The sequence below is a fragment of the Girardinichthys multiradiatus genome, chromosome 21 (genome assembly GCF_021462225.1).
Source record: "Girardinichthys multiradiatus isolate DD_20200921_A chromosome 21, DD_fGirMul_XY1, whole genome shotgun sequence".
Lineage (NCBI taxonomy): Eukaryota > Metazoa > Chordata > Actinopteri > Cyprinodontiformes > Goodeidae > Girardinichthys > Girardinichthys multiradiatus.
The window spans coordinates 7,774,580-7,801,029 of record NC_061813.1 but is presented as its reverse complement, the minus strand read 5'-3'; the positions used below and the strand labels follow the sequence as shown (position 1 = coordinate 7,801,029).

At 40.1% G+C, this 26,450-nt stretch overlaps 1 protein-coding gene across 9 annotated transcripts in view; it reads left to right on the top strand.

The window, feature by feature from the left end:
* LOC124858091 (microtubule-associated protein 4) overlaps positions 1 to 26,450 on the top strand; it is a 155,251-nt gene that overhangs the window by 16,270 nt on the left and 112,531 nt on the right. For 8 of the 9 annotated variants that reach the window (XM_047349866.1, XM_047349873.1, XM_047349869.1 and 5 more), the window contains exons 2-3: positions 19,158 to 19,346; positions 22,568 to 22,624. In XM_047349866.1, the coding sequence (XP_047205822.1) occupies positions 19,160 to 19,346; positions 22,568 to 22,624 (244 nt within the window). In that variant the 5' untranslated portion in view covers positions 19,158 to 19,159. The remainder of the gene's footprint in view (positions 1 to 19,157; positions 19,347 to 22,567; positions 22,625 to 26,450) is intronic. The other variant, XM_047349868.1, reaches the window with a different exon arrangement.

Here is a 26,450-nt window from a genome sequence, read left to right as displayed (position 1 = left end):
ATTCTGCAACTAAATAAAGTGTCTTCTGTACCCTTTATATAGGAAGTATTAAAGTTATTGTTGATTTGCTGTCATGTTTTGGATCATTGTGTTTTTATGAGCCAGTTTGACCAGTTTGAGTTGACCTTCAGCTCTCAGACAGATGGACTCACATTTGACTCTAGAACACTTCGGTATATCACAAGTCATTTTTCCAAACTCCCTAAACTTGTAGAAATAGTTACATTTCTACATGTCCAATTTCTGAATGATGCAAACAGAAATCTTTTATTTAGACAAACCAGAAGTGTCTTAATAACAACGATAGCTTAATAGCGGGAGCATAAGATGTTAAAGGTAAGTTATGTTTATTTTGTGTTGAAATAGCCCAACGCCATTTATGACAGAGGCCAGTTTGAACGACATTCATGTGGTCATTATTATGATGCCGTAGGTTGTTATAAATCTTTAATAGCCTGCAATTAATAACTGATGCAATTAATTAATCAAAGGCACCCTTGAACGGGAGAATATGCACATCTCTGTAAGAGCTCTTGTCTTACTTGATAGTAGTATGAAACTTGACAAAAACTCAACAAACTTGGAAGGTGTGGTCAAACCTTCCTTTCTATCATCTGCTATCAAGAACGTTACCTTGACAACCAGTCTTTGGCATGCACAACGGTAACTCAGACAGGACAACATTAATGATTTAGTTGAATCATCTACATGATTTAGTTTTATCCCTGATTACATATAATAACTCATGAGATTTGAGTCCTTAAGAGCACGAGTCCAAGTCAAATCTGAAGTCTTGTTTTTTGTGTGTTAACGTGTCCAGATCTTGTGGCCCATATAATCACACTTCCACCACTGTGCATAGGCTTGACGTGTTTTGATATGTTGTTGGTATGAAGTTAGTTGAAGGTATGGTCTTAATGAGTTTGTCTGTTTTGAAATCTATAAATTGTGAAAAATAAAAAAGATCTTGAACACAATCATGCATAAATTCTGTATGTTTGCAGGTTAAACATGTTTTAAGGGAGGAGGAGTGAGTGCAGGGGTCAGTCTTAGTTCAGACATGTCTATGATAAAAGCAAGACTGAAGCTTACTGTTATTACTCAGTAATGCATGATTTGCCTTTTTATATTCCCACATTCACTGAAACCATGATCTAGCAAAGACTTTGGATTTATATCTGTCAGTTACATTTCATGTCTTTTAAAAAACACAATGATCAGGTGCTTTTTGGGTGAATCTTATGAAGGCTGTTGGACTTTGGTTTGCTTATGCAGATCTGCCTAGTTGCTTCCTTAATGATGCTTTTAGAGCTTGTAATCAATCACTGCTCTTTATATCATGTATAATGCATGCTCTTTTGCTTGGACCCATTTAGTTATTCATCACATATAAAGGCAGAAACCCACATAACAGAGTGCATGCATCATGAATGGGCGGATTTCTAACTTTGAAGTTCGACCCGTGAGTCATGAAGCTTAAAAATGGTTTTCGTTGGGAATTCAGTATTGTTGTTCTGGCAGACCAGGCATAGAAGAGTGAATCTCCTTTGTCATATGCTAGGCCTAAATGAGTGTGTGTCCACTATTATTGTCGGTTTGTGGATTAGAGTTTGACCTCAGTGTGTGTATCTGTGTGTGTGTCTGTGCTGCTTTGCATTCCATTGCAATGTGTAAAGCCTCACATTTGCAACAATAGGGCAAAGAAATGCTGTGTGTGTGTTTGTGTAAGTTTGTAGGCGAGACCGCAAGGACATACAGGGAGTCCATTCAGTCCATACTGCTGTGCGTGTGTGTGTGCATGTGAGGACACAGTGTGGGGTGTGGGCAACACTACCTGTCTCTCTGCCTCTTATATGCCTCTAATGGGCTCCAACAAGTGCTAAATTTTAAAAACATGTCCTGAGAGGCTTGAGTAATTCTGTTACACACATACAGACCCTCGGTCAAATGGCAAACACTAGCTCTTTGACAGAGCTCTGAACCGGGCTCTCTGTGGGCTCCATCAAGGTACTTGTGTAGATGTGAAATCAGAACCCACTCAGATATACATGTGTACGTACAGTGCAGGTATTACAGTTATCCAAAGTGGAGTTCTGAGAAGGCAGCCAAACATCAAACACACTGGTTGTTCAGAACAAATCAGGACGACACACACTGTCAGATGTGCAAATACTTGTCCAGTTAAGCTTCAGATATCAGTGATTGGAGCTTATTGGATCCTGGGATCCACTGTCTTTCCAAAGCACTTTCACATGGTTCTTTTTATGATTTAGTTTTATTAATGTTATTGTCTTTAATAGGGACGGTCTTTTACTAATAAGAGTTGTTTTAGATGGATTTTGTCCCAATGGTGTTTCCTGCTGTGTGCTGAGCAAACACTTCAGGTGTGGTTATAACTCCCTGTAGGAAATGTTATTTTATGTCACTCTGTACATTCTCCACAGCCAGAGAACCACCTTGGCACCACATCATGATACAAACAGTTGTTTCAGAAAACCTTTACCCGTCTAATTTATAAACAGTGTTGCCAAATTGCATTTTTACCTTCTGAATTTATAACAGGTGCTACAAAGGGATGTTATACACTTTTGTGAACAGGATTTATAAACATAAGCAGGTGACAATAAAAAAGCCAGCAGTGTTGATAAGCAGTTGCCGATTATTCGGATATTGAGTTACAAATTTAAGTTGTAAAAGCAGGTGAATGTAGGGCATTGACCTATAGGTATTATATGAATGTGAAAACAAACAGCCACAATGATCTTGCATTTTTCCAGTGCTAATTTGGCTTCTTTTTCACAGATGCACCATTCAGAATTTTGTGGCTGATTTATAATCTCCTCTTTTCATAAAGCCTTGACCTGTGCCAGCCTATTTTAACAGACTTTGATTTCTCTGTAAGAGTCATAAGATTATATTTGCACAGATTGTATTTTATAACGCTTATATTTTAAAATAAAGATAAAATGATTATCTAGTTGACATTTGCCTCTAGCACCTTTTTATATTAGAAATTAGCGTGGTTGGGGCAGCTACCATGAAACAATATCACTGTGTATTCAATGAATGTAGATATGTAAATACCTTTAGCTCTGGGATTTTCAAAAAGCTGCCAACATTTACAAACCCTGGATGTTCTGTAACACTTTTGGACGAATTTCAATGTAAAGCAAACATAGTGGTAATTCCTCTTTAACACATTCATCTTTAATTTATACTTAAGCAAATGTGTGATTACACAAACCCATCTGGACTTTGAGCCCTACACCTTGGTTTGAAATCAGTATTTTCATCATTCACCTATATGAAGGTGTTACATTTGCAGTTTTTTGTCTGCCAGGACTGTCTGAGTGTGTTTCTGTGTGCATCTTTACACCGTTTGCTTCACCGTGACCCTACAACATGATGAGTACATTAGTTAGCTTTCTATTCTTGGCCTTTTAGTGCCTAACATCAGCCCTTATGTTTAGGGAGCACAGTGTCGTTGCACACTGTGACTCAGCTAACTTCTGCAGTGGAGCTTCTTTGGTGTCATTAACATTTACAGCTTTTACATATATTCCACAGTTTAAAGTAGAGAAACAAGCTATGGGTTAAATCACTGTAGGTTAAATTAGCTTCAAAAATTCAAGTTTGTACTTTCACTTTTTAAGGTGATGCTTTCCAGATGAAAGATGAAGGTTTTTTTTTTCCCACAAAGCCCTGATCTCAGTCCCATAGGAAATTTGTGGGCAGAGCTTAAAAGGTGTGTGTTAGCAAGGTGGCCTACAAACCTGAATCAGTTACATCAGTTCTGTCAGACAGAATGGGCCAAAAGTCCAGCAAACTACGTTAAGAAGTTTGTGCAACCCAAAACGCTTGATCCAAGACATACACTTTAAAGGACAATCCCACCAAAAACTATGGAAGTCAATTTAAAATTTCATAATTTAAAGAAGATAAATGAAAAATTCTCTAAAACATTCTCTCTGCTATTATTCTGACATTTAGTAAAAGGGAATCATTTTGGTAATCCTAACTGACCTTAAAGAGGAAGAGTTCAGTGTCTGATGTAATGCAAGACAACAAGGATAAAAAGGTTATATAGCTTCCTTCACATCTGGTTTCAGCTGTAGATGTTTTTATGAGCTTGGTTACTGAAAAATACCTAACTGACCATAACAGAGGAGGATTTACAGCATTGTCACTGTCCAGTCAAAATGCAGCTATCTTCAGTGTGCTCTAATCAGCGCCAATCAGTCTTGGATCCTGTAGATTTTGCTTTATTATGACAACACACTTTCTCTCATCTCCTCTTATTCATTCTCAATATGTTTAAGAGGCAGACTGTAAGTAGTGTAGTTGCTTCATGTTCATTCATGTTAGACCTGTAGAGCCTCAAGTTTACTGACACAGATGTACACTGCGGTAAAATGGCAACCTGAAAACACCACAACTAACACTCAAGTGCCAATGCCTCATCATGACCCTGCGAAAACCATCTTAGTTGATTTTGGATGTAGCACTCTCTTAAAAGGATAGTTCAGATTTTTTAAAGCGAGGTTATGTTTTAAGCAGCTGACCCTAATCCTAAGGTTTTACGCAGTTAATATCTTACCTGCAGCAGATAACTCTCTTGCTATCTTCGTTTAGCATAAATCCAGATTTGTTGGGCCCAGAGGCTGAAGCTAACCGCTTGACTGAAAAGGGCCAAAAAAAAGTGGACTTCTACTAGCCTTAGTTTCTACATTTATGCACAAGGTTATAAAAATTAATAAATTATTTCTGTATTTGCGGTCAAGCAAATGCTAAATCTAAAATAAAAATTCAGGTCCCTAGTATGCAAATTTGCAAAATTGGGCATAGTTGGGCATAACTCTGAACACTAGATGGCAGCAAACTGATTGCAGTAAAATATTTGGTATAAGTAGAATATGTAACAACCAGCATTAATGGGATACATTCGCCACCTTGGCTGCATTAAAACTGGAAATGGTTTAAGGCAAGTTCATTGCAAGGGTCTAAGTGGTTCACCTGAACAACATTTTATAAACCTTGAATCATCTAATGTTTGTGTCAGATTATTAAAGACAAAGACGCCTGGGATTATTTATAATGGAAATGGAGGCTGGAGGCGGTGCAGCACCAATGATCTTCCTGTGTGAAATGTGCACTGAGAACAAAAAAAGTGAAGTGTTTCTGGACAGAAACACTACTATACTGAAAAGTAAGGCAGGCTAAAGATGAATTAAATACTGTTCACTTAAACAGCTAAAATATATCTGCTTTAATAATAGACTCTGTCACTGACTCAAAACATGTTGCAATGGAAGATAATTGTTGGAACACCTTCTCCTACTTTGATTTTCCTGTGTAAATTGTGTAAATAACCCCAAAATGTGAATATAGGTAAAAGATTTATAAAATTGCATGAAAAACAACAATATGACCGTATTGAGACTGGAGTTCTTTTAAGGCCGCTTTATTATTGCCTCCTCTCAGACTAGCCTAATTCACCAACAAATCTGGATTTATGTTAAAGAGAGACGCCAAGAGTCTAAACTACTGCAGGTAAGATATTGACTGTTTCCAATCTTTTAAAACAACCCCACTTCAACAATCTTCAAGTTCTAATCGTGTGAAGGTGGCATAAGAAAAATACAACAGGGAGGCACCTTTCTTCCCTCCTGACGAAAAGTTACAGTATGCTATTCTGTTATGCTTTTTATTAGGGTTTATGACATTTATACATAACAGAAACTTTCTTTGTTATTTTTAAGCCAAAACTCAAACAATATCAAGGAAATTTATCTGCAGCACCCAGCATTCTGCAGTAATCAGTAAGTGAGCACAGCTTAGAGGAACTCTGGGCCTCGGCCTCTGTCATCAGCATCTCCACACCCATCATATTCCTGGTAGTCGCAGAGCCTGATGGAGGACATGCCACCATCCTGTAACACAAACACCTGGGTATGTGTGTGTCAGTGTTTGGGTGTGTCTGGGAATATGCACACAGGTGCTGTCATGCTTTTAAATGAGGGAATTATGTTGTTTTAAAGTAGTCTCTGAGCTTCACTGGAAAGCTTTTCACAATACCAAAGAAAACCTGCATTCTTTACATAAATAAAGGCAAAGATTATAAAAGAATTATGAATCAGAACTGTTTTCTGAAATTGCAAGATTACACAGTTGTTTATTTTATTCTGTATTTTCTGTGTTTACATCTTGATTTGTTTTGCACAAGATAATGTCCTTTTATTTGCTGCCATGTAGCTGGAGTTACCAGTTTATCTACTGGTAACCCCCCGTTGCGGATTTCAGAATTTCAAGTGAAATTCCCAAACTGGGAATTCGCCAAAGGGCGAGGTGTGATCTTGCTTCAGTTGGCCGGTGTGCTAGGAGGATTTCAATAAAACGCCTGAAGTGAAAATGTGAGGAAAAGCTTCACCTAGGACATGTTTTCCATTTTCAATCAGCAATTTCCAGTTTAAAGAGGCCATAGGATTCATTCATGTGAGTGTCTTTGTGTGTATGTTTATTGGGACACAATGAAACTCCTGTGTTTGTGTGGTTTCTGTGAAATGGCCTGCAAGGAATTTGACTGATAGCATCTGTGTTAGATCAGTGCAGCACTGGCTGCTCACAGGGACACCTCAGTGTGTGCAAACTGATGCTCGCAGGCCTCCTTTAGACATTTAATAATCAGTAAAAAACAAAACATCTGATCTGAATGTCATTGGTGACAATAGTGAACCAATTAAATCTCACCCACAACCTCGCAGAGCAGGGCTGCAAACAGATGCATATTTCCACCCCCGCCTTGTTCATCTGATCACCTGAGAACAAGTTGACAGCCATAACACTAATGTGCTGCTGCTGTCATCTGCATGATATTAACTTGTTTTGATTGTTTTAATCTTTGTCAGGCATCCATGCTGTGGAAAACTAGACGTTAGTAGGAACTAGGAACACAGTTCTGTGAGGTTTGTTCTCCCAGCTGTCATCATACCCTTCTCAAAAAAATCAGGGATATTCGGCGAAATGTTAGGATAAAGCTTAAATGCCCTATACCCTTTACAGGTGAACTTAATGTGACTCTGTCTAAACTGTTGAATGTACGTATCCAACTTTTCAGTGTTTCATTACTTGCTGCGCAACTTGCTGTTCTCTAACAAGGAGCTCAACAGTAAGATTCACAACAGGTGTTGGATCCATGAATCGACCAATAAATTTCCTGGTTCTATCACAATTGGTAGTTAAACAGTCCTCATCATCATGCTGTTAACATTTTGACATCATGAGACCTAGATGACACCTAACAATTGATCATCTGTACCTTGCCTTTGTGAGGCTTCAGACATGATGTTCTCAGATGGAGGTGAACTCTGAGCTTAAAGTGTCATCAGCAGGTTGCAACAGAGATTCAGAGAGTCTAGAAGAGTCACAGAAGTGACGTCCTTTGGCCACATCCATCACTGATGGCCGCTTCATTGTGAACAGTGACCTGCAGAACTGGATGATGCATGCCACTCAAATCCAGGCACATTTAAGGGAGGTGAGATGCACCCAAATGTCATGTCGGACCATTCAAACCATTTACATCAGCGTGGTCTGCGTGCAAGACGACAAGCAAGGGTTCCTGACCACCCACACCACCAGGCACAGGCATCGTCCTTACATGGGCCAGGGAGGATTTAAGCTTGATGAGGGACCAGTGGACCTCAGTGGTGTGCTCTGATGAAAGTTGATTCATGATGAAAATAAATGATGGTCACCAATGATGTTGGAGATGTCAAGGAGAGCGCTATGTACCAGCCACTGATGTCACCAGATGAGCCTTTCGTGGTAGTGTTACAGAACTATCCTACAATTTGTGACTGGTACAGTGACAAGCCCATACTACCTGAATAGCTTCATTAATCCTGTCATTGTGCCCCTGTGTGAACAACACAGGCCTAATTTCATCTTCACGGAGGACAATGCTCCATCTCATCAAGATTGCATCATTAGAGAACAGCTGCTGGAGACTTGGGAACCTTAAATGGAGTGGCCTGCACTTTCTCCAAACCCGAATCCCATAGAAAACATTATGGGATTAGCCTAGTCACTGTCTAGAGACTTGTAACTCTGTACTCCAGAACCACAATGACCTGAGGGCCGCCCTACTAGAAGGGTGGGATGCCATGACTCAGCAGACAATAAGTGGACTTGTGAACAGCATAAGACGTTGTCAAGCTAAAATTGATGCTCAAGGGCAAATGAGGGGTTATTGAGACAATGACATTTTTATTGTGGTATACCCACCATTGTTGGCTTTTGTTTCAATAAATTGTTTGAAATGAGGAAATCACCATTGCATGCTTCTACTTCAATGCCCTACCTTAACGACTTTAATGTCACTGTTGCTTGAACTTTATAGATTTTCCATAAATTTCACCCGAAAGCCAAATATCCCTAACTTTTTGTGAGTAGTGTATATTGTCTGACACAACAGGAAGAATCACAAATCTATAGGGACCAACGTTCTTTAAAAATGTGGGGCAAAACAGAAGCCAACAAACTTTAAGTTCCAATCTCAGAGTTTTATGAGGGGTTGCCAAAACCGATTTTAGTCGATTGTGTAGATTGTAAATGATTTTCCTAGCCTTTCTGCTGTGAGCAGTCAATAATCATTTGTATTAGAAGCAGAGGCGACATCAAGATGCTGTTTGACAGAATACAGGTCCTTCTCAAAATATTAGCATATTGTGATAAAGTTCATTATTTTCCATAATGTAATGATGAAAATGTAACATTCATATATTTTAGATTCATTGCACACTAACTGAAATATTTCAGGTCTTTCATTGTCTTAATACGGATGATTGTGGCATACAGCTCATGAAAACCCAAAATTCCTATCTCACAAAATTAGCATATTTCATCCGACCAATAAAAGAAAAGTGTTTTTAATACAAAAAACGTCAACCTTCAAATAATCATGTACAGTTATGCACTCAATACTTGGTCGGGAATCCTTTGGCAGAAATGACTGCTTCAATGCGGCGTGGCATGGAGGCAATCAGCCTGTGGCACTGCTGAGGTCTTATGGAGGCCCAGGATGCTTCGATAGCGGCCTTTAGCTCATCCAGAGTGTTGTGTCTTGAGTCTCTCAACGTTCTCTTCACAATATCCCACAGATTCTCTATGGGGTTCAGGTCAGGAGAGTTGGCAGGCCAATTGAGCACAGTGATACCATGGTGAGTAAACCATTTACACTGTGGCACACTGTGAGCAGGTGCCAGGTCGTGCTGAAAAATGAAATCTTCATCTCCATAACGCTTTTCAGCAGATGGAAGCATGAAGTGCTCCAAAATCTCCTGATAGCTAGCTGCATTGACCCTGCCCTTGATAAAACACAGTGGACCAACACCAGCAGCTGACACGGCACCCCAGACCATCACTGACCGTGGGTACTTGACACTGGACTTCTGGCATTCTGGCATTTCCTTCTCCCCAGTCTTCCTCCAGACTCTGGCACCTTGATTTCCGAATGACATGCAGAATTTGCTTTCATCCGAAAAAAGTACTTTGGACCACTGAGCAACAGTCCAGTGCTGCTTCTCTGTAGCCCAGGTCAGGCGCTTCTGCCGCTGTTTCTGGTTTAAAAGTGGCTTGACCTGGGGAACGCGGCACCTGTAGCCCATTTCCTGCACACGCCTGTGCACGGTGGCTCTGGATGTTTCTACTCCAGACTCAGTCCACTGCTTCCGCAGGTCCCCCAAGGTCTGGAATCTGCCCTTCTCCACAATCTTCCTCAGGGTCCGGTCACCTCTTCTTGTTGTGCAGCGTTTTCTGCCACACTTTTTCCTTCCCACAGACTTCCCACTGAGGTGCCTTGATACAGCACTCTGGGAACAGCCTATTCGTTCAGAAATTTCTTTCTGTGTCTTACCCTCTTGCTTGAGGGTGTCAATAGTGGCCTTCTGGACAGCAGTCAAGTCGGCAGTCTTACCCATGATTGGGGTTTTGAGTGATGAACCAAGCTGGGAGTTTTAAAGGCTTCAGGAATCTTTTGCAGGTGTTTAGAGTTAACTCGTTGATTCAGATGATTAGGTTCATAGCTCGTTTAGAGACCCTTTTAATGATATGCTAATTTTGTGAGATAGGAATTTTGGGTTTTTATGAGCTGTATGCCAAAATCATCCATATTAAGACAATAAAAGACCTGAAATATTTCAGTTAGTGTACAATGAATCTAAAATATATGAATGTTAAATTTTCATCATGACATTATGGAAAATAATGAACTTTATCACAATATGCTAATATTTTGAGAAGGACCTGTAGTTCCTGTGAATCAGGGTTTTACTAACATTTTAAAACTGAACCTAAATGACTGTAGTCTTGAACCTTACAGCAATTCTGAGATTTCCGCCAATGTTTCCAAATCCAGCATTTTCTTTGACAGACAGAGATTGGAAAAAGTAAATCTTTAATTCTCTCTAATAGATTTCATGTATATGCTCATAACAGAGTTTGACATGTTTCAGCTGGTCTCTTATATAATATGGAAACATGTAGAAGAATGTTAAAAACACAGAACCCAACATTTGTATCACTGCCCAAGCTTTTGGTGAGGACTCTACATAAAATAAGTGATGTCATGAATTTAAATGATGCCCCTACATCTTCAGTTAGCAACAACAGTGCAGTTAGTGAGCACTGAGGGTTACAGGTTTGAAGATTTTTTTAATGACAACTCCTCAGCATTACAGGATGGAGGATCCCCCTCTGGGTAAGGAGGTGCAGGTGTGATTTATAGCAGGGATCAGGCTGCAGAGTCTCTCTCTCCTGCTTGTGACTTCCTGCTTGTAAACAGGAGTCATGCTGGTGGGTGACACAGCAGTGTTCGCTTGTTTTATCTGAGATCATTTATTTTAGATTATTTCTCTTAAGACTGTTTATATATTCATTTTAAGCTTTGCACATTTTGTTATATGTAAATTTAATTGCCGTGTTCTTGTAGTCATCGTCTTAAAGCCTTCTACTCAATGTGTGTGCAGATGTGCTCACAGTTACCTGCCTGAATGTTGAATAAGCTCTGCACCGGTGGTAACTCAATTTTATCGCACACTACCCTGGAGGAGACAATCTTGGCTTCTGCTAGACGCTCTTAGACATCGTAAGGCTTCTCAACTTTCACACTGTGATGATCTAGCAAACACACACATGCTGTATTTCCTTCAATGTGAGATCAGATGCAAACTGATGACAGCACATCTCTCTATGGAGTTAACCTATGATAACATGAAAAGGTAATACATTTAAGCAGATTCTTCCCTCTTTTGCAGGAATATGTCAGTTAATTTGATTGATCATGATATGGCTGCATGGACATGAAGTCAACCGATAATTTCATGTTGGGGCAGAAATAGGGAAAACTGTTGTTTTTGTTATAAAAGTTATGTTTTACCTGAGTTAAGTTCTATGCAATTAATTACTATGAACTCGTTTGCTGCAGAATAATCCAACATTTTAAGCTTAAGCACAAAGACCAACGTGTCGCAAGTGTGTAAAATAAATCATTTATGTCTTAGCCAAATATTTGACCATGACTACACTGCAGGAGACCTTAATGATAAAAAACATGAATTTAGTCATTAGCTATAGTCTTGGGAAACTGAAAGTACAGCATCTGCTTATTCTAGTGTGTCTGTAAGGGAGAAGGAGAAACTGAGCCAGGGCTAAAAGTCCCTCGTCAGCTGTCTCTGTACTTCAGATGGAACCCAAGCAGAACAAAGAAAGAAGGGGGAACAGCCTCAAGCACATAGACGCCATGCACAACTACACTGACTAAACGGTCCTCACAGGACAGACCAGACAGACAGAACATGCGTAGAGCGTGCTTTCCCTTCTGGTACCTTACAGAACAGTTCACACCCCTTAAACGTTTTCAGATTTTTCCTCACGTTAAAGCTTGAAACAACAAATTTATTTTACATGTTTTAACAAAACAAATTAGTAGTGGGACACTTTTAAGAAATTAAAAAACTGAATAGTGGAACTGAATTTGTATTCAGCCCCCCTGAGCTAATACTTTGCAGAACCATGTTTTGCTGCAGTTACAGCTTCAAGACCTTTGGAGTAGTTCTCCAGCAGTTTTGCACATCTGTTTGCCCATTTTTGGCAAAAAGGTTCTTTGTAAAGTTGCCTGGACGTTGAACCCATGTAGCCTCAGATGTGTTTTTCGTCCTGGTTGCCTTGTATTTATGTCCATCCATCTGACTAGCTTCCCTAGCACAGCTGAAAATTAAGTCACTCCACAGGATGATACTGCCGCTGCCATATTTCAAAGGGCCTTCATTTCAATTTTGGTCACATCTGACCATAGTACCTTTAAGAGGGAATGCATGATTTCATGGCTTTGCAACTTCTCACAATGGTCATTGGGATAAACCTACACCGGTACAAATCCCTCTTAACAGTGATCACTGGATCAAAATGGAGGACGTTTTCCTTGTTTCACTGTCAGGAGTGTGACTCATGGTGACAGTAACAGGAGAAGCCTGTAGCAACCACCTCAGAGGCACAAACCTATTCAAGCAGGAACACGAGCCAGCTCTGTTTATGTCAGACGCACGCGGGCGCACACACACAGCCCCAGAGTACACACCAAGCGTCTCAGTAAGGAAGGCCAGCATTTAGAGGAAGTGACCCACCTCTCTGAGTGACATCATTGAGCTCTGTTCATTCGTTCGCTTCAGGCTGCTGTGGACTTTGGTTGGTTTGATGTCTTCCAGCCACATGTCACTGTAGTGCTGCAGTGTCTGTTGTTTGGGGCTAAAGAATGCAACATGTCCAAGAATCTCCAAAGGGAACAGTGTTCCTACAGAGTCTAGAAAAATATGGAATCTTATTCTTTTTCAAGATCTGGTTATGAATGAGAAACAGAAAACGGAGTATGAAATAACATTTGAGTTTCCAGACTATTCCTTATTCCTAACTGTATATGCTCTCTTTCATCCTATAAACTTAAAAACTGGCTCAGACCACATCTGCTTGGCTGTCTTTTCTCTGCTAGATGAAGCCACTAAAAGAGCTACTGCTACAATTAAAGGTTTATTTTTCTGTCACAGAAGCACTGATCCATGAGTACTTTCTATGTGTTCTTTTGGTGTCTCTGCTCTGTTCTCTCTACCCCCCAGTCGGACATGGCAGATTGCCGCTCACACTGAGCCTGGTTCTGGTTCTGCTGGAGGTTTCTTCCTGTTAAAAGGGAGTTTTCCTCGTCACTGTCTCTACATGCTCATCCAGGAGGAGTGAATGCTGCAAGTCACTGACTCGATGGAATCTGCTGAGTTTCCTTAGATAGAAACCTTTTTAACCAGTTTGAATAATAAACTGAACTTGACTGCAGTGTGTGGTAATTGGAATGTATGTACTTGACTTGGAATCTGTATGATTCGATTGAATTGACTTTATTACAACAAATTGCCTTGAGATGACAAGTTGTGAATTGGAGCTATATAAATGAACTGATATAAATAGAAACCATTCTGTTATCTAGGACAAAATATGACATTTTAAAGAAAAAGTGACTTTATTTTTGTAATATGTCACATTTACCTTCTTTATCATTCGACTGAAACAGTCAACTTGAATTGTCAGACTAACTGATCGTCCCGGTTTTACAGGGCCCTAAGGAATCCATAAATACTTTTAATAATATTATTCCCCATAATTTGGTTTTTCCTGTTTTTTTCTTAATTTTATGTTTCAGGTACTGTATGTACCTGAAACAGTTCTTTTCAAAAAGTAAAACCTGAAAAAAAAAGGCTTAGGTAGAAAAACAGATTTTATTGGGCCATAATTGATTGAGATAAGCTACAGATGAACCCAAATTAGAACTGTTTTACAAGGACCGTTTTGCAACGTTTTTCTCATCTAGTACTTCTAGATCTGTTTCAGACTGGACCTGTGGTTTTAAACCAAATACACTATGAAGGCATCAAAAACTTACAAGCATGTTTAAATGATCTTTATTTATAAAAGGATACTTCAGTCCAAATAACTTTTATGCATTCTTAGGTAGAGGTCATTTTAACTTGCCCAAAAATAATAATAAAAAAAAAGTGTGCTTCACTATGCTGGATCAGAAGCCAACTTCAGCATTATGTTCTTCATTGATTTATAGAACATATGGAATATAAAACCCAGCTGAATACATTTTCTTTGTAATCAAATGTCCAGGAAAAGCACTGAAATCTGGAGTCAGGAAAAGTATGAATTGTACAGATGGGAAATATGCAGGAACCCCTGGACCAAGTGGTAGTTTAACTGTTTCTTCCAATCTGTGCCAGATTTGGACTTTTAATAGTTTATTGGTAAGTTCAATGAAGAAGAGAAAGTGGGGAAAATGCTGAAAAGCAAGATTCGGTTGTATAGAATTATCAAAGATAATGGAGAAGTGAAGCCGGATTGTGCATGCCTTAAAGTGTCAAATCCAGCCCTGTAAAAGCTGTGAGATGTCACTGATTAATTCATCAGTGGTAAACAGGATAGCAACTCTCTTAAAATGTTTGGCAGCTATTTACACAGAAGGTTATGATTGTTTACACCGGTGGCAGTGGCAAAAAGTTCACCCTACACTGATATATCATAAAAATAGGTCTTTTAAGTAGAATCGTGTAATGGGGATTTTCTTCGCACCACCTCCTAGCTCAATTTGCTGTGCAAATAATCAGCACTTTGTGAAGCACATAGCTGCTCAGATGTATGCGTATCAGTAATTTTTCTTATAATTCAACAGGTACATGCAACAAATACTGACTAGAAAAGAAAAAGAAGTGCTGCAAGTTTTATGATGGCATGAAATCTCATGAAGGCATATGTTCCCAACCTTTTACGGAACTCAAAACTGAATGCAAAAAACCTGTTCGTTTATGTACAAAACAATGAAGGTTCTCAGTTTTGATACATAACGAGCGGGAAAAAGTATTTAAGTATTGAGTTTTGACCTACCGATCCCTGGTCAGAGTCGATGGATGGAAAATTGTATTATTCTAGATAAAGGGTGTGAATACTTGTTGCACCACGGCTCAGATGTTATACCTGGAAAACATTCCCTTGTGCTTGGAGTGAGGCCAAAGGATTCATTGCTTTGAACACTGGTTTGTGTATAAAAGTTAATGAGGATCTTCCTGGTTCTTATGGACCCTACCATACCTACCATAACCTCTGCTTGCTAATTATGTGCTACCTTGTTTATGAGTCATCATTTGAAAATGGGCCAAGAATAGTGGTCACCATTCTCAGTGATGCAATATTTTATTTTGACTTGTGCTGGTCACGTATTGTGTATATTTTACTTGTATTCCTCTTTAAATTTCTGCCTGTAGAGTCTTATCCAGTGTGTGTACAGAACCTCATCAGACCTTAGTTATGTCAGCGTTTCCCTCACTGTTCTGGCCATGTGATTTCATGTAATCATAGGTCTGTTTAGTGGTAATGAAAGGATATTAAAGTGGTCAGCAGCTGTTTTGTCTACTTCATGCTTGGAGAGAGAACAACTCCTTCGGCACTGTTCAAGCTATCTGAGACGTGGTTGTGCTGTAAATGATCATAAGAACAGTCAGGATCCAACATGTCAAGCCAAAAAGCAAAAGTTTGAGAAAAATTGAGCACAGCTCAAAGATCCAAGATATGTACAAAATATGTAAAACCCCACAATTCAAACCAGGGTGTACTATCTTTATGCCAGGACTATAACTATTGACCTGATAATTACTTATGCGGTGTGGTTAATGTCAGATCAGATGCTGCCAACTGCTGTATGGGCCTACAACAGTACAAGGAGTTCTTCTCCTGAATGACATTTATGGCTCAGCACTTAGCACTTTAGGGAACTGATGGTACACACAGGCCTTAGCTTTCAATTTAGTTCTCTTCAGGGAAAAGGGATTTATGTTTTTATGCGTTATGTCACTCATATGCGTTGCATCACCTATTACCCTGACAGCTGCAGCAGTAGCTACTGCCAACATAAAGCTTATAAAAAGCCACATTCACAAACCGTGTCATTTTTCTGTTTGCAAACAAACGTTCTCCAAGTCTGAGGCCATGGTTCTCCAGCGGAAAACGGTGGTCTGCTCCTACTGGGTCAGGGGTCAGACTCAAAAGGGAGGAGTTCAGGTATCTTGTTGTCTGGTTCATGAATGATGGATCAGGAGATGAATTAGGGCCTTGTCTGCAGAAGAAAGAGCTGAAGGTCAGCCTCAGAGATAGGCTGAAGAGCTCAATCATATGGAGAAAACCCAAAGTAGAACCACTGCTCCTCCACATTGAAAGGAGTCACTCAGGAGGGTGTTCTGGGCTGCAGGTACCATAAGCCCAGAACACTCTGGGTCTGCTACTCTCCCATGTCTGTTCACAAGTGCAGGCATGGAGTGTCTAAAGGAAGATTATGCTTGCATCATTGGTAGGTGTGTAATAAGTTCTTGTGGCCTGAGATCTTCTTTCTGCATGTGACTTCATCTGGTGAAGTAAGTATAAGTTGTTAAAACAAGCCCCAGATATTAAGCGGTGCCTAAAGCGTAACACCCCTTTGTTTCTATATTTGAGACTTTTATTTTGAAGTAAGAAAATAAGTAGTTCTTGAGTTGCGCTGTTGTGTTGACAGAGTCAACTATTAAAGACATTCAGTCAACATAAGCATTGAAGAAGCAAACATTTAATAGTTTGTGCAGCAGCTTTTGGGCATGTTTAGAAAATGATAAAGTTATCATCTTCCTAATGGGGCTGTTTAGGCTTCTAATGACTGTCTGGACTGCAGGGTCATCTCCAGTTCCAAATCTAAATGACTTACAGTGATCACTGATTCCAGATTCTTGTGTGGTTTGTGAAACCTTTAACCCATGTACAAAAACCGAAGCAGTGGGAACTCTTAGTTTTCGAACAAATATTACTAAAATCATGTCCCGTTCTCATGAAACCAACAGTCATCGTCCCTTAAGCTGAATGCATTGTTACACCGTAGTAGCAAAACTGCCAGCATAAGAGTTAGCATTTTCAAATCTAAAACTACAGTCCTCAGTGGGTTAAACACGTCACGTTGCATTTACTGACCTCATGCCTGTTGATGAGTGCAGGCAAATTAGAATATTTACAAAGTTGTTTCCACCAGCTTCCCCACGACCCACTATGGGATAAGCGGTAGAAAATGACTGACTGACTGACAAAGTTGTTTCCTGTACAGAGTGGTTAATAGTGTAGTTCCTACTTTATAACCCCCATACTCACTCCTGCTGTCAGCTTCCACATACACTAAGGCTTAAACACACAATTGTTTGTCACTAATCCACACCTACTGAACAAAAATCAGCTCCCGAGAGGGTTTCCTTCCGTTGTTGAGTTCAGATCATTTCTGAGTGGCCGCACCAAAGCTGTGAGCAGCAAGAGATGGAACAAAGAAGCTCAGCATCAACTACGGTGACTGACTGGAGTCAAAAAAGGAATAAAAACAAAGACCCGGGTATCTGACTCTTAGTCCTGGGATCAGGTCTGGCGAGAGAGCCAGGCTGATGAAATGGCTCTGCTCCTGTGGTCATGTGGGAAACCACAGGGTAAATAAAAGCAGCTAATGACGGCAGAGACAACAAACACAGTCCAAGTCTCTTAGTCCTACACTCATACCCCGTTCACTTTGCACACTGGATGCACACAGGAAATCCGTGCAGCTGGCACACATTTGGTACTGTAGTACACATACGTGCAAAAGACGTGGGGCTAAATATGGAAACGAGACCATTTTTCTGACCAGCACGGCTTTGTGGTGGAAGCAGCCGACACACCCTGTTCTCTACATGGAGTCATTTACAGCAGCTGAGGCTCTGTTTGTGCAGGTGTTTATTTATAGTCCCGATTTAGTGACTTCCTATTGTTCACTTTGCAAAGTATTGGTTTGGGAAACATTTATGAGGAGATCTGTCTCGAGGGCTAGTTCAGTTTCTGGATGTCAGATATCAGTAAAACTTCCAAAAAGATTCCTAATCATTTTTCATGCGTCTGTCATCCCAAAATTACCACACTGAAACATGTTGAAGGCACTAGATGCATGTTGTATTGCGGCATTAAACACTGATCATGCATATGATTTAAGGCAAACTTTTAGGCAAGAAATCTGTAGTAAGCAAACAAATCCAGTTGAGGGCAGCAAAGGGTTGCATTAGTGCTTGGACTGTTTTTTTTTGTTTTGTTTTTTTTTATGAATTTTGATGTTCTAGTAGATTTGACTGCAGCATTTCTGGACACAGATGTGTTCTATCCACTTTGTATTGGGTTGGAATTGGAAAGGCACTGATGTTCTTCTGGATCCAGTTCATAAAAATGGAGTTGGGGTAGCTGGGTGTTCTGTGACTTAATGAAAGCGGAGAGAATAAGGAAGCCAGTCTTTTAAAATGGAGGTGAGATGCTTATAGCAGTTATCAGTTGGGGAGAAAGGGCCTGGTTGTTGGAGCTGTTCGAAAAAGACACATTTTATATGTCCTCCACCTGCTCTGGTGTTCAGCAGTCATTCACCTCTCAGATGAGCTGGTAGTTGTGGGAATGTAAGCCCAGCAAGGGTCAGCTTACTCCTTATCCAGGTTCTACACCCTATTTCATACCCATGCATTGTTGTTTTGCAACTATGTACATAACTGTTATTTAACTGCTATTTTCTGAAGATTTTAAAATAATTACATCGATTTTTATTCTGTGTCCTATCTCCCACTAGAAAAACTAGATATTATTATTATTGTTTTTATTACTATTGTTTTTTATTATTATGATTAAAAAGGATGAGGACTCTCCTTCATTAAGGTTGTTGCAAATCATGTTTCTGTTTTAAATCCCAGGTGAACATTTGCCTCCTGGTGGAGGAAAGTGTTATTACAGTTTGGTTCTGACAAGCGATCAGACCCAAACAAGGCAAAGAGGTCTGCCAGAGTTCTTAGCTGGGCTTGAGTTTGTCAGCCTTATTTTGTGTCTGGGTTTTATCCTCTTCGGTTCTGGCTTCATAATGACCCAATTCTGTTTTCTCAAGCCTTCTTACTCAAAGCCCATCCTCCAGTATTTAATCATGCTTCAGATCTCCTTTTTTGTTATCATTCTTATTTGCACGACTTTCTGACCTGTTCACGTCTGCCCTCGTTTTCCAGCCATGGCAGAGTTAGACCTGAGTCTGAGCGACGCGCTGATGGACAGCCCTCCGCAGCCCGGCCTGGAAAGCAAGGTGGAGAGAGACTTTGTGGCTCAGCAGGAGGCCGAGACGTTCGAAGATCAGGTCAAGGAGACCGTTGGAAAGACAGACTACATCCCCCTGCTGGACAATGACGACACCGGGGCAGGTGAGGATGATATGGTGCTGAGGGTAGAGCGTGGGTAAACTGGCTGTTGATAAGAGAGTACAAAGGTTGAATACTTTTTTAAAGGCTTTGTTGATTTCACTTTTGTTTCTGTGAAAGAACATAAGAATATAAGGTCTTAGAATTTAAGCTGATTAATTAATTGATTAGATCATTTTCAACTTCTGCCACATTTAACATCAACCAACTTACTGTCACCTCCTGAGTGAGATGTGTAGTTGGTCTTTGGTTAAAAACAGAATCTTAGTTTCTTCTGATTTTAAACAAGAGCAAGCTGAAACTGAAAGTCTTTCAAAGTACCCTTATCTCACCTTTCTAATAAAGATTAGTAGCCAATGATAAAGCAAAGAGACTGTGCTTGGTAACAGGAGCTGCAGCTGCTCCTAAATGACTTGTAGCATTAGGCACTGCGAGACACTAGCTGCCATTTTGAATAAGCGGGGGTGTCATTCAGCCGTAGGGACAGCATTAGCTTGCAGATATGGTTTGGAACATCCAACCAGCCGGCTGGTGAAATGTAGATTTTGGATTCCCACTTTGCTGCAGTGTGACCGTGGTTTTATTCCAAGAATCTGGTGATGATCCATCTGGATGAAACTGCCCAAAGCCCCTTTTTGCTTGTCAAAATGTGATTTATATCAAACGAGGTCATAAAATTGCTTGTAGTTTCTGGCATTGTTGCAGTAGTTTTATTCAAGATGCATAAAACAGCTGTATGGAATCAGGCTGGGCCTGGAAAGAGTTATGTTTTCATTATTTGTATTGTTTTCTATCACTGCTTGATGATTATATTAATGTCATTAATGATTTGTGCAGTAGGTGCAGGAACACAACCTTATTTGGGATTATAGGATGCTGCTCTAATTAATTTGGTGCAAAGTGGTAAAAGGGTGGCGTTTAGGAGTTGTTAAAATGCACAACGCGATAAGGTGGTTGTTGCACATGCAGATCAAATAAACCACTGAGTGAACAAGTAGATAAAAGGAAGTGACAGCTAACCGTGGATGACTCGGCTCTCGGGCCTGTTTTGGTTACCCAGACGCTCTGCCCAGACAGCCAGACTGTGTGTAGGCACTCGCCTGTGACAGCCAGCTGCAGGACGGGCCGTGGGTGGCGTTGCCAGTGATCAACTGTGGCGTCCTGCGTGTGTAGGGATGAACGCAGACATGCTGATGCAACGAGTGCCAAACAGCAGGGCGAGACAGACCGCGAGTCATTGTCCTCTTGTCAGCAGGACTGAGGGGAGGTAGTTGTTGTTTTTGAGAGTCCTGCACATGAACTGTAAGATGAACTGTGAGCTTTGTTCAGCTGCTCATTCATATGTGAGATTTGTCCTTGTGGATAATGAAAAATATATATTAAAAAAAATCTTTTGACTATAATATTAATAATAGTATGACAGAACATTAAATACTTCAATTCCACGCAGTCAACCAGTGGCATATTTTGACACAAGTTTACCGCTGCAATCTTCCTGTTTTCAGCTTGACCGTTGTCCTTCAGTTCCCTACATATTCATACGGTATGATAACCTTGAGTTAAAATGCCACAGTTTCACAGCATAAACGTAAAGATTTAAAAGGGAAATGTCTAGGGTGGTCTAATTTATTTTTAAACAAAAACAGTGAAGAATTAAACACTACTCGATTCACAAGTAGTCAAATAAATAATTAAGTCTGTGATGTACACAGTGATAAAGACTAAAGCGCCTCCTGTGGTGTTTGGTTTTTGACCCCTGATGTCCACGGCTGCAGTCCTGGAAACATGGACAAGGACTTTGCATAACATCGACAGTCAACGTTAGGACTGTTGAAGCCTGCTGGGAATTAAACATGGAATAAACACTAGCTACATTTACTCGAAGTGTTTACGCACTTATTACTCTGAATATTTTTAACTTCTTGCTGTTTTCTCACTCATGGAAGACAGGAAGCTAATAGTAGCTAGCCTGGCACCTGCTTAACATGTGTACTACTTTAGTCTTTTAGCAAACCAGCAATACTTTCAAAATAGCCTTTTTTAATACCAGTAATGGGTACCATCCTGTAGTTTTCAGCCCATAAACTTCCATGGAGCCAGCTGTCTGGTTTTTAACCAAGAGAAATGAGATTGGCGTGTGTGATAGTGCACTGAAATAGGTTGGGAGTGGCAAGTGGGAAGCAACTCCTCTCCATACTTTGCCCACTCCGGAACCTTTACAGTCATTTCATTGAAATGATTTTTAGTACATTCTCTTTGTACTCAGAAGTCGGGTTTTCCGAGTTTCTATTCGGAAAATAACACCTCTGGTGATGGTATTCTGAATGGGAAAGGCGGAGCTGACTGAGCAGCCCTGAGTTTTGTATGCAGTGTGCCTGAGCACATCTCACACACCCAACCATCACTTCTGATGGTTGGGTTCCAAGCTCTGTACCATGTAAACCATAGCAGCAGTATGATGGAAAACTTTACTGGTTTTGAAACCCTGGTGTGCCTTGAGACTGGCAACTGGGCCATGCATATGCTTAGACTGTGTCTAAATCGTTCATAGATGTCAAGGCTAAACCTGGTATTTCAAGTAACTGAAAGTTTCTTTGACTCGAAAATTAGTATTTGGTGCTTTATTACTACAATTATACAACTAAGAATGATTAAGTAAATTAAATGTCATTGAGTTTAAGGTTTATGCTTTCTAGCATTTTTATGATTTACAGATTTTTATGTGGACATTAAAAAGTTTTGATTTTACATCTAAGCTCAGACTATTTTTAGACCTAAAAATGTTACCTGGTCTAAACCCAGATGAAATGTAAAGATCAAAATCAGGTCTTTGAATAGACATTTAGTTGACCCTCGTCTAAACGACGTTTCGCTTCAACATTGAAATCAGTTCTACTGCTCAGTGGGTGTTTGTGGACTCAGAAATAAACAAAGTGCGGTGATTCAGCAGTCTGGAGCCACATGACTTCACCTCCTTCTGACAGCCTTTTTGCTGCTCTCAGCCTGCCAGAGTCCGACCACAACAGGCCCATGTGGTCCGAATAGCCAGAGCACAAAGTAAACGGCACTAGCATCTCAACAACAACATGAAAATCCTTCAGATTACTCTGGTACTAAATGAATTCTGTGCTGTTCCATTATGTGTTCGGAGAAGCCATTAGCAATCAGATGGACAGTAATGAGGTTGCTTGTCTCTGTGTGTGTATATGTGACTGTATGTGCAGACGCTGGGGCTGCTTTGGAGAATGGAGAGCAGGAGGCTCATGGGGTGCAAAAGCCTGGTAAGAAAAACAATTCCCACAATTCCATCTGCTGTCGGTCACTTTGCTAAAGCTGCCTGGTTATCCTCATCAACCAGTCCTGGCCTTTTAGTCTTCTTCTCCTTTCTATTCTTTATTTCCTTCTTGTCGTCTGCATGTGTTTTAGTGTGTAAAAGTTCCGTTTTTTTATTTGGAGCGAGTTACCATTCAGAACAGAGTGTGAGCTGCTCTCAGTGTTTCAGCATCCTTTAAAGGTTCTCTGATTTATAAGACGACTTCTCTTTAAATTTTCCAACCTTTAGGAACAAGGCATTCAATCTAAACAAGAATACGGCATTGCCATAACTGAAGGCACAGACAGATGTCAATATGTAAATATGTTTGGAATATTTTAATTTATTTTGATTTAATTTGGCTATGTTTTATTTGTCAATATATTTCTACTAGAGATCAGTAATTTTTTGATTTTTGGTTAATGTCTAAATTGTAAAAAGACTGAACTGTGGTTTAAATGGAATTCCAACATCTGAACTCACCAGCGCACTCACATCCATACGCAGATCAGCAGGCCACATGGAGTTCATGTCTAGTCCAGGGAAACGTCAGCATGTGCTGAAGTCACCTTCTGATTGCCAAAGTATCACAGCAGCCCCCACATTAGGCCCTAAAACATCTTCACTGCCTTACAGAAACATTCTCACTCCTTAAGCTTCTACATGGTTTGTTACATTAAAACCAGGAACATTTGTGTTTTTCAGTGTTTTTTTTTTTTAAGTGATAGACTAACACAAATTAGTGCGTAACGGTGAGAGGGAAGAAAATGATATGTGGTTTTCATGATCTTTTTTTGAGGACAACTTTAAAAGTGTTTCATGCATCTGAATTCTGCCTGCCTGAGTCAATACCTTTACTGCAATATCTCTATCAGCTTTGCTCTTCTTCTTTTTGTTCTTGCAAACCAAGAATGAAAGACTGTATGAAGAACAACTGAAAACATCCACCTCACAACAGACCTACAGTTGGATTTAGGTCTGGACTTTGACTGGGCCATTCTAACAGCCATTGTACCTCTGGCTGATTTAGTGTATTCGTCCTGCTGAAGCCAGAACCTCCATTCCAGTTTCAAGTCTTTTGGACCTCTCACAGGTTTTCTCCAAGAATCGCGCAGTATTTAGCTTCATCAATCTTTCCATCATCACTGACCAGCTTCCCTATCTCTGCTGATTGTTTTGCCCTGGTGATGGTGCATTCAAGGGGATGCGTTTGCATGCAGTCTAATTCTGCACAGAGCACTTTCTTGCCACACAATGAAAAAACGTGAAACAATTCACACGGCATGGATACTATACCTGATCTCCATCATAACTTCATTTCTATTTTGTATAGATTTTAAAGATGGATGGTTCAAATTTAGCCTTATATTAAAATAATTAGATCCCATAACAACTTGTCAGCTTGGGAATAATACTGCTGAACACAGTCCCAAAGTTCTTCATATGTCTTGCAGATATAGATGTAAAATAATTTCACTGAACGTAGACGTTTTTCCAGTAAGCAAACAATGTCTCTGTTTTTACTTATATTTCTTTGTGTTTCAATTTTTAAATTATTTATATCCTTGTCAAAGATGCAATGGAAAACTCTTTACAGCGAGGGCTGCTCAATATCAGAGAATCTTGCAATGGCAATAATCACGGTACATGTTGTCATAGTGATAACAGGTACGATATATGCCTATTTTCTTCTTCCCTCTCTGTCTCTGTGCTTCTATCACTCTGTGACCTTTAGCCTTTTTGGCGATGTCACTTGTGTCCGATGTAAACATCTGCTGCTGTAAGACTCTGTCTGACTAGCTAAATATTACATTATCATGTTAAATGCAAGTTCATAATACTTAGAATATATTAGCCAGATTTCATTTCACTTCAAACAGTCCGTTGGGATATGACTGTCGTTTACACTGATGTTGTGTTGATGTTATTTTCTGATATATTGTGCAGCCTTAATTACAGCAATTAAACTCTTCTTATATTTTGTGACCAGCGTTTTATTTGTCTCCACTGCTATTCTCCAAGGCTTTGAGGCTGGAAGGCTCCACTCCAAAATATTAATATTACTTCCACTCAGAGCAAAAATTACTTGAAACCTTAAAGCTAAATCTGCCAGGAGTATGAATATTGGACTCAACTATATAAATATGTACCTGACTCTGAATTGCACACAGGTTCCAGCTGACACAGATTTATTGATCATGTTGAAGATCCTTCATGATGAACGTAGCAACTTAGAAATACCACATATACCTCACATAAATACCACTGCTGTAAAAGCTGCAGGGAGCAATGACCTTGCAATAATATTACAGTGTTAACTACATAGTGCAAACACTCTGTCCGGATGGTCATGGTGTAAATGATCAAGGATCACGTGCTGCAATTGTCGGGATCCTCACTCCTGGAAAGACTGACAGCTGTCTGAAATGTTTTTCCCTTGCTAGTCATTTTCATCTCAATAGGATGACGGACTTAAAAATTATTCGAAATGCCTGCATGATCCCTGCCTGATTGTTGGACACCAATATCTGCTTCGTCAGGGTCTGTTGTCTTTCCACCTAGGCGTTGTGTTAACACGCAAACTACCCAAGCCCCTGCTTTTATTGAGGGAGACATACAGCGCCTTGCGAAAGCACCTGGCCCCCTTGAACTGGTCAACCTCTTGCCACATTTCAGGCTTCAAACATAAAGATATAAAATTAAAAGTTTTTGTGAAGAATCAACAAGAAGTGGGACACAATCGTGAAGTGGAATGAAATCTATTGGATGTGTCAAACGTTTTTAACAAATAAAAAACTGAAAAGTGGGGCGTGCAATATTATTCGGCCCCTTTACTTTCAGTGCAGCAAACTCACTCCAGAAGTTCAGTGAGGATCTCTGAATGATCCAATGTTGTCCCAAATGACTGATGATGATAAATAGAATCCACCTGTGTGTAATCAAGTCTCCGTATAAATCCACCTGCTCTGTGATAGTCTCAGGGTTCTGTTCCAAGCACAGAGAGCATTGTGAAGACCACGGAACACACCAGGAAGGTCCGAGATACTGTTGTGGAGAAGTTTAAAGCCGGATTTGGATACAAAAAGATTTCCTAAGCTTTAAACATCCCAAGGAGCACTGTGCAAGCAATCATATTGAAATGGAAGGAGTATCAGACCACTGCAAATCTACCAAGACCCGGCCGCCCCTCTAAACTTTCATCTGGAACAAGGAGAAGACTGATCAGAGTTGCAGTCAAGAGGGCCATGATCACTCTGGATGAACTGGAGAGATCTACAGCTGAGGTGGGAGAGTCTGTCCATAGAACAATCAGTCATACACTGCACAAATCTGGCCTTTATGGAAGAGTGGCAAGAAGAAAGCCATTTCTCAAAGATATCCATAAAAAGTCTCGTTTAAAGTTTGGCACAAGCCACCTGGGAGACACACCAAACAAGTTGAAGAAGGTGCTCTGGTCAGATGAAACCAAAATCAAACTGTTTGGCCACAATGCAAAACGACATGTTTGGCGTAAAAGCAACACAGCTCATCACCCTGAACACACCATCCCCACTGTCAAACATGGTGGTGGCAGCATCATGGTTTGGGCCTGCTTTTCATCAGCAGGGACAGGGAAGATGGTCAAAATTGATGGGAAGATGGATGGGGCCAAATACAGGACCATTCTTGAAGACAATCTATTGGAGTCTGCAAGAGACCTGAGACTGGGACGGAGATTTATCTTCCAACAAGACAATGATCCAAAACATAAAGCCAAATCTACAATGGAATGGTTCACAAATAAACATATCCAG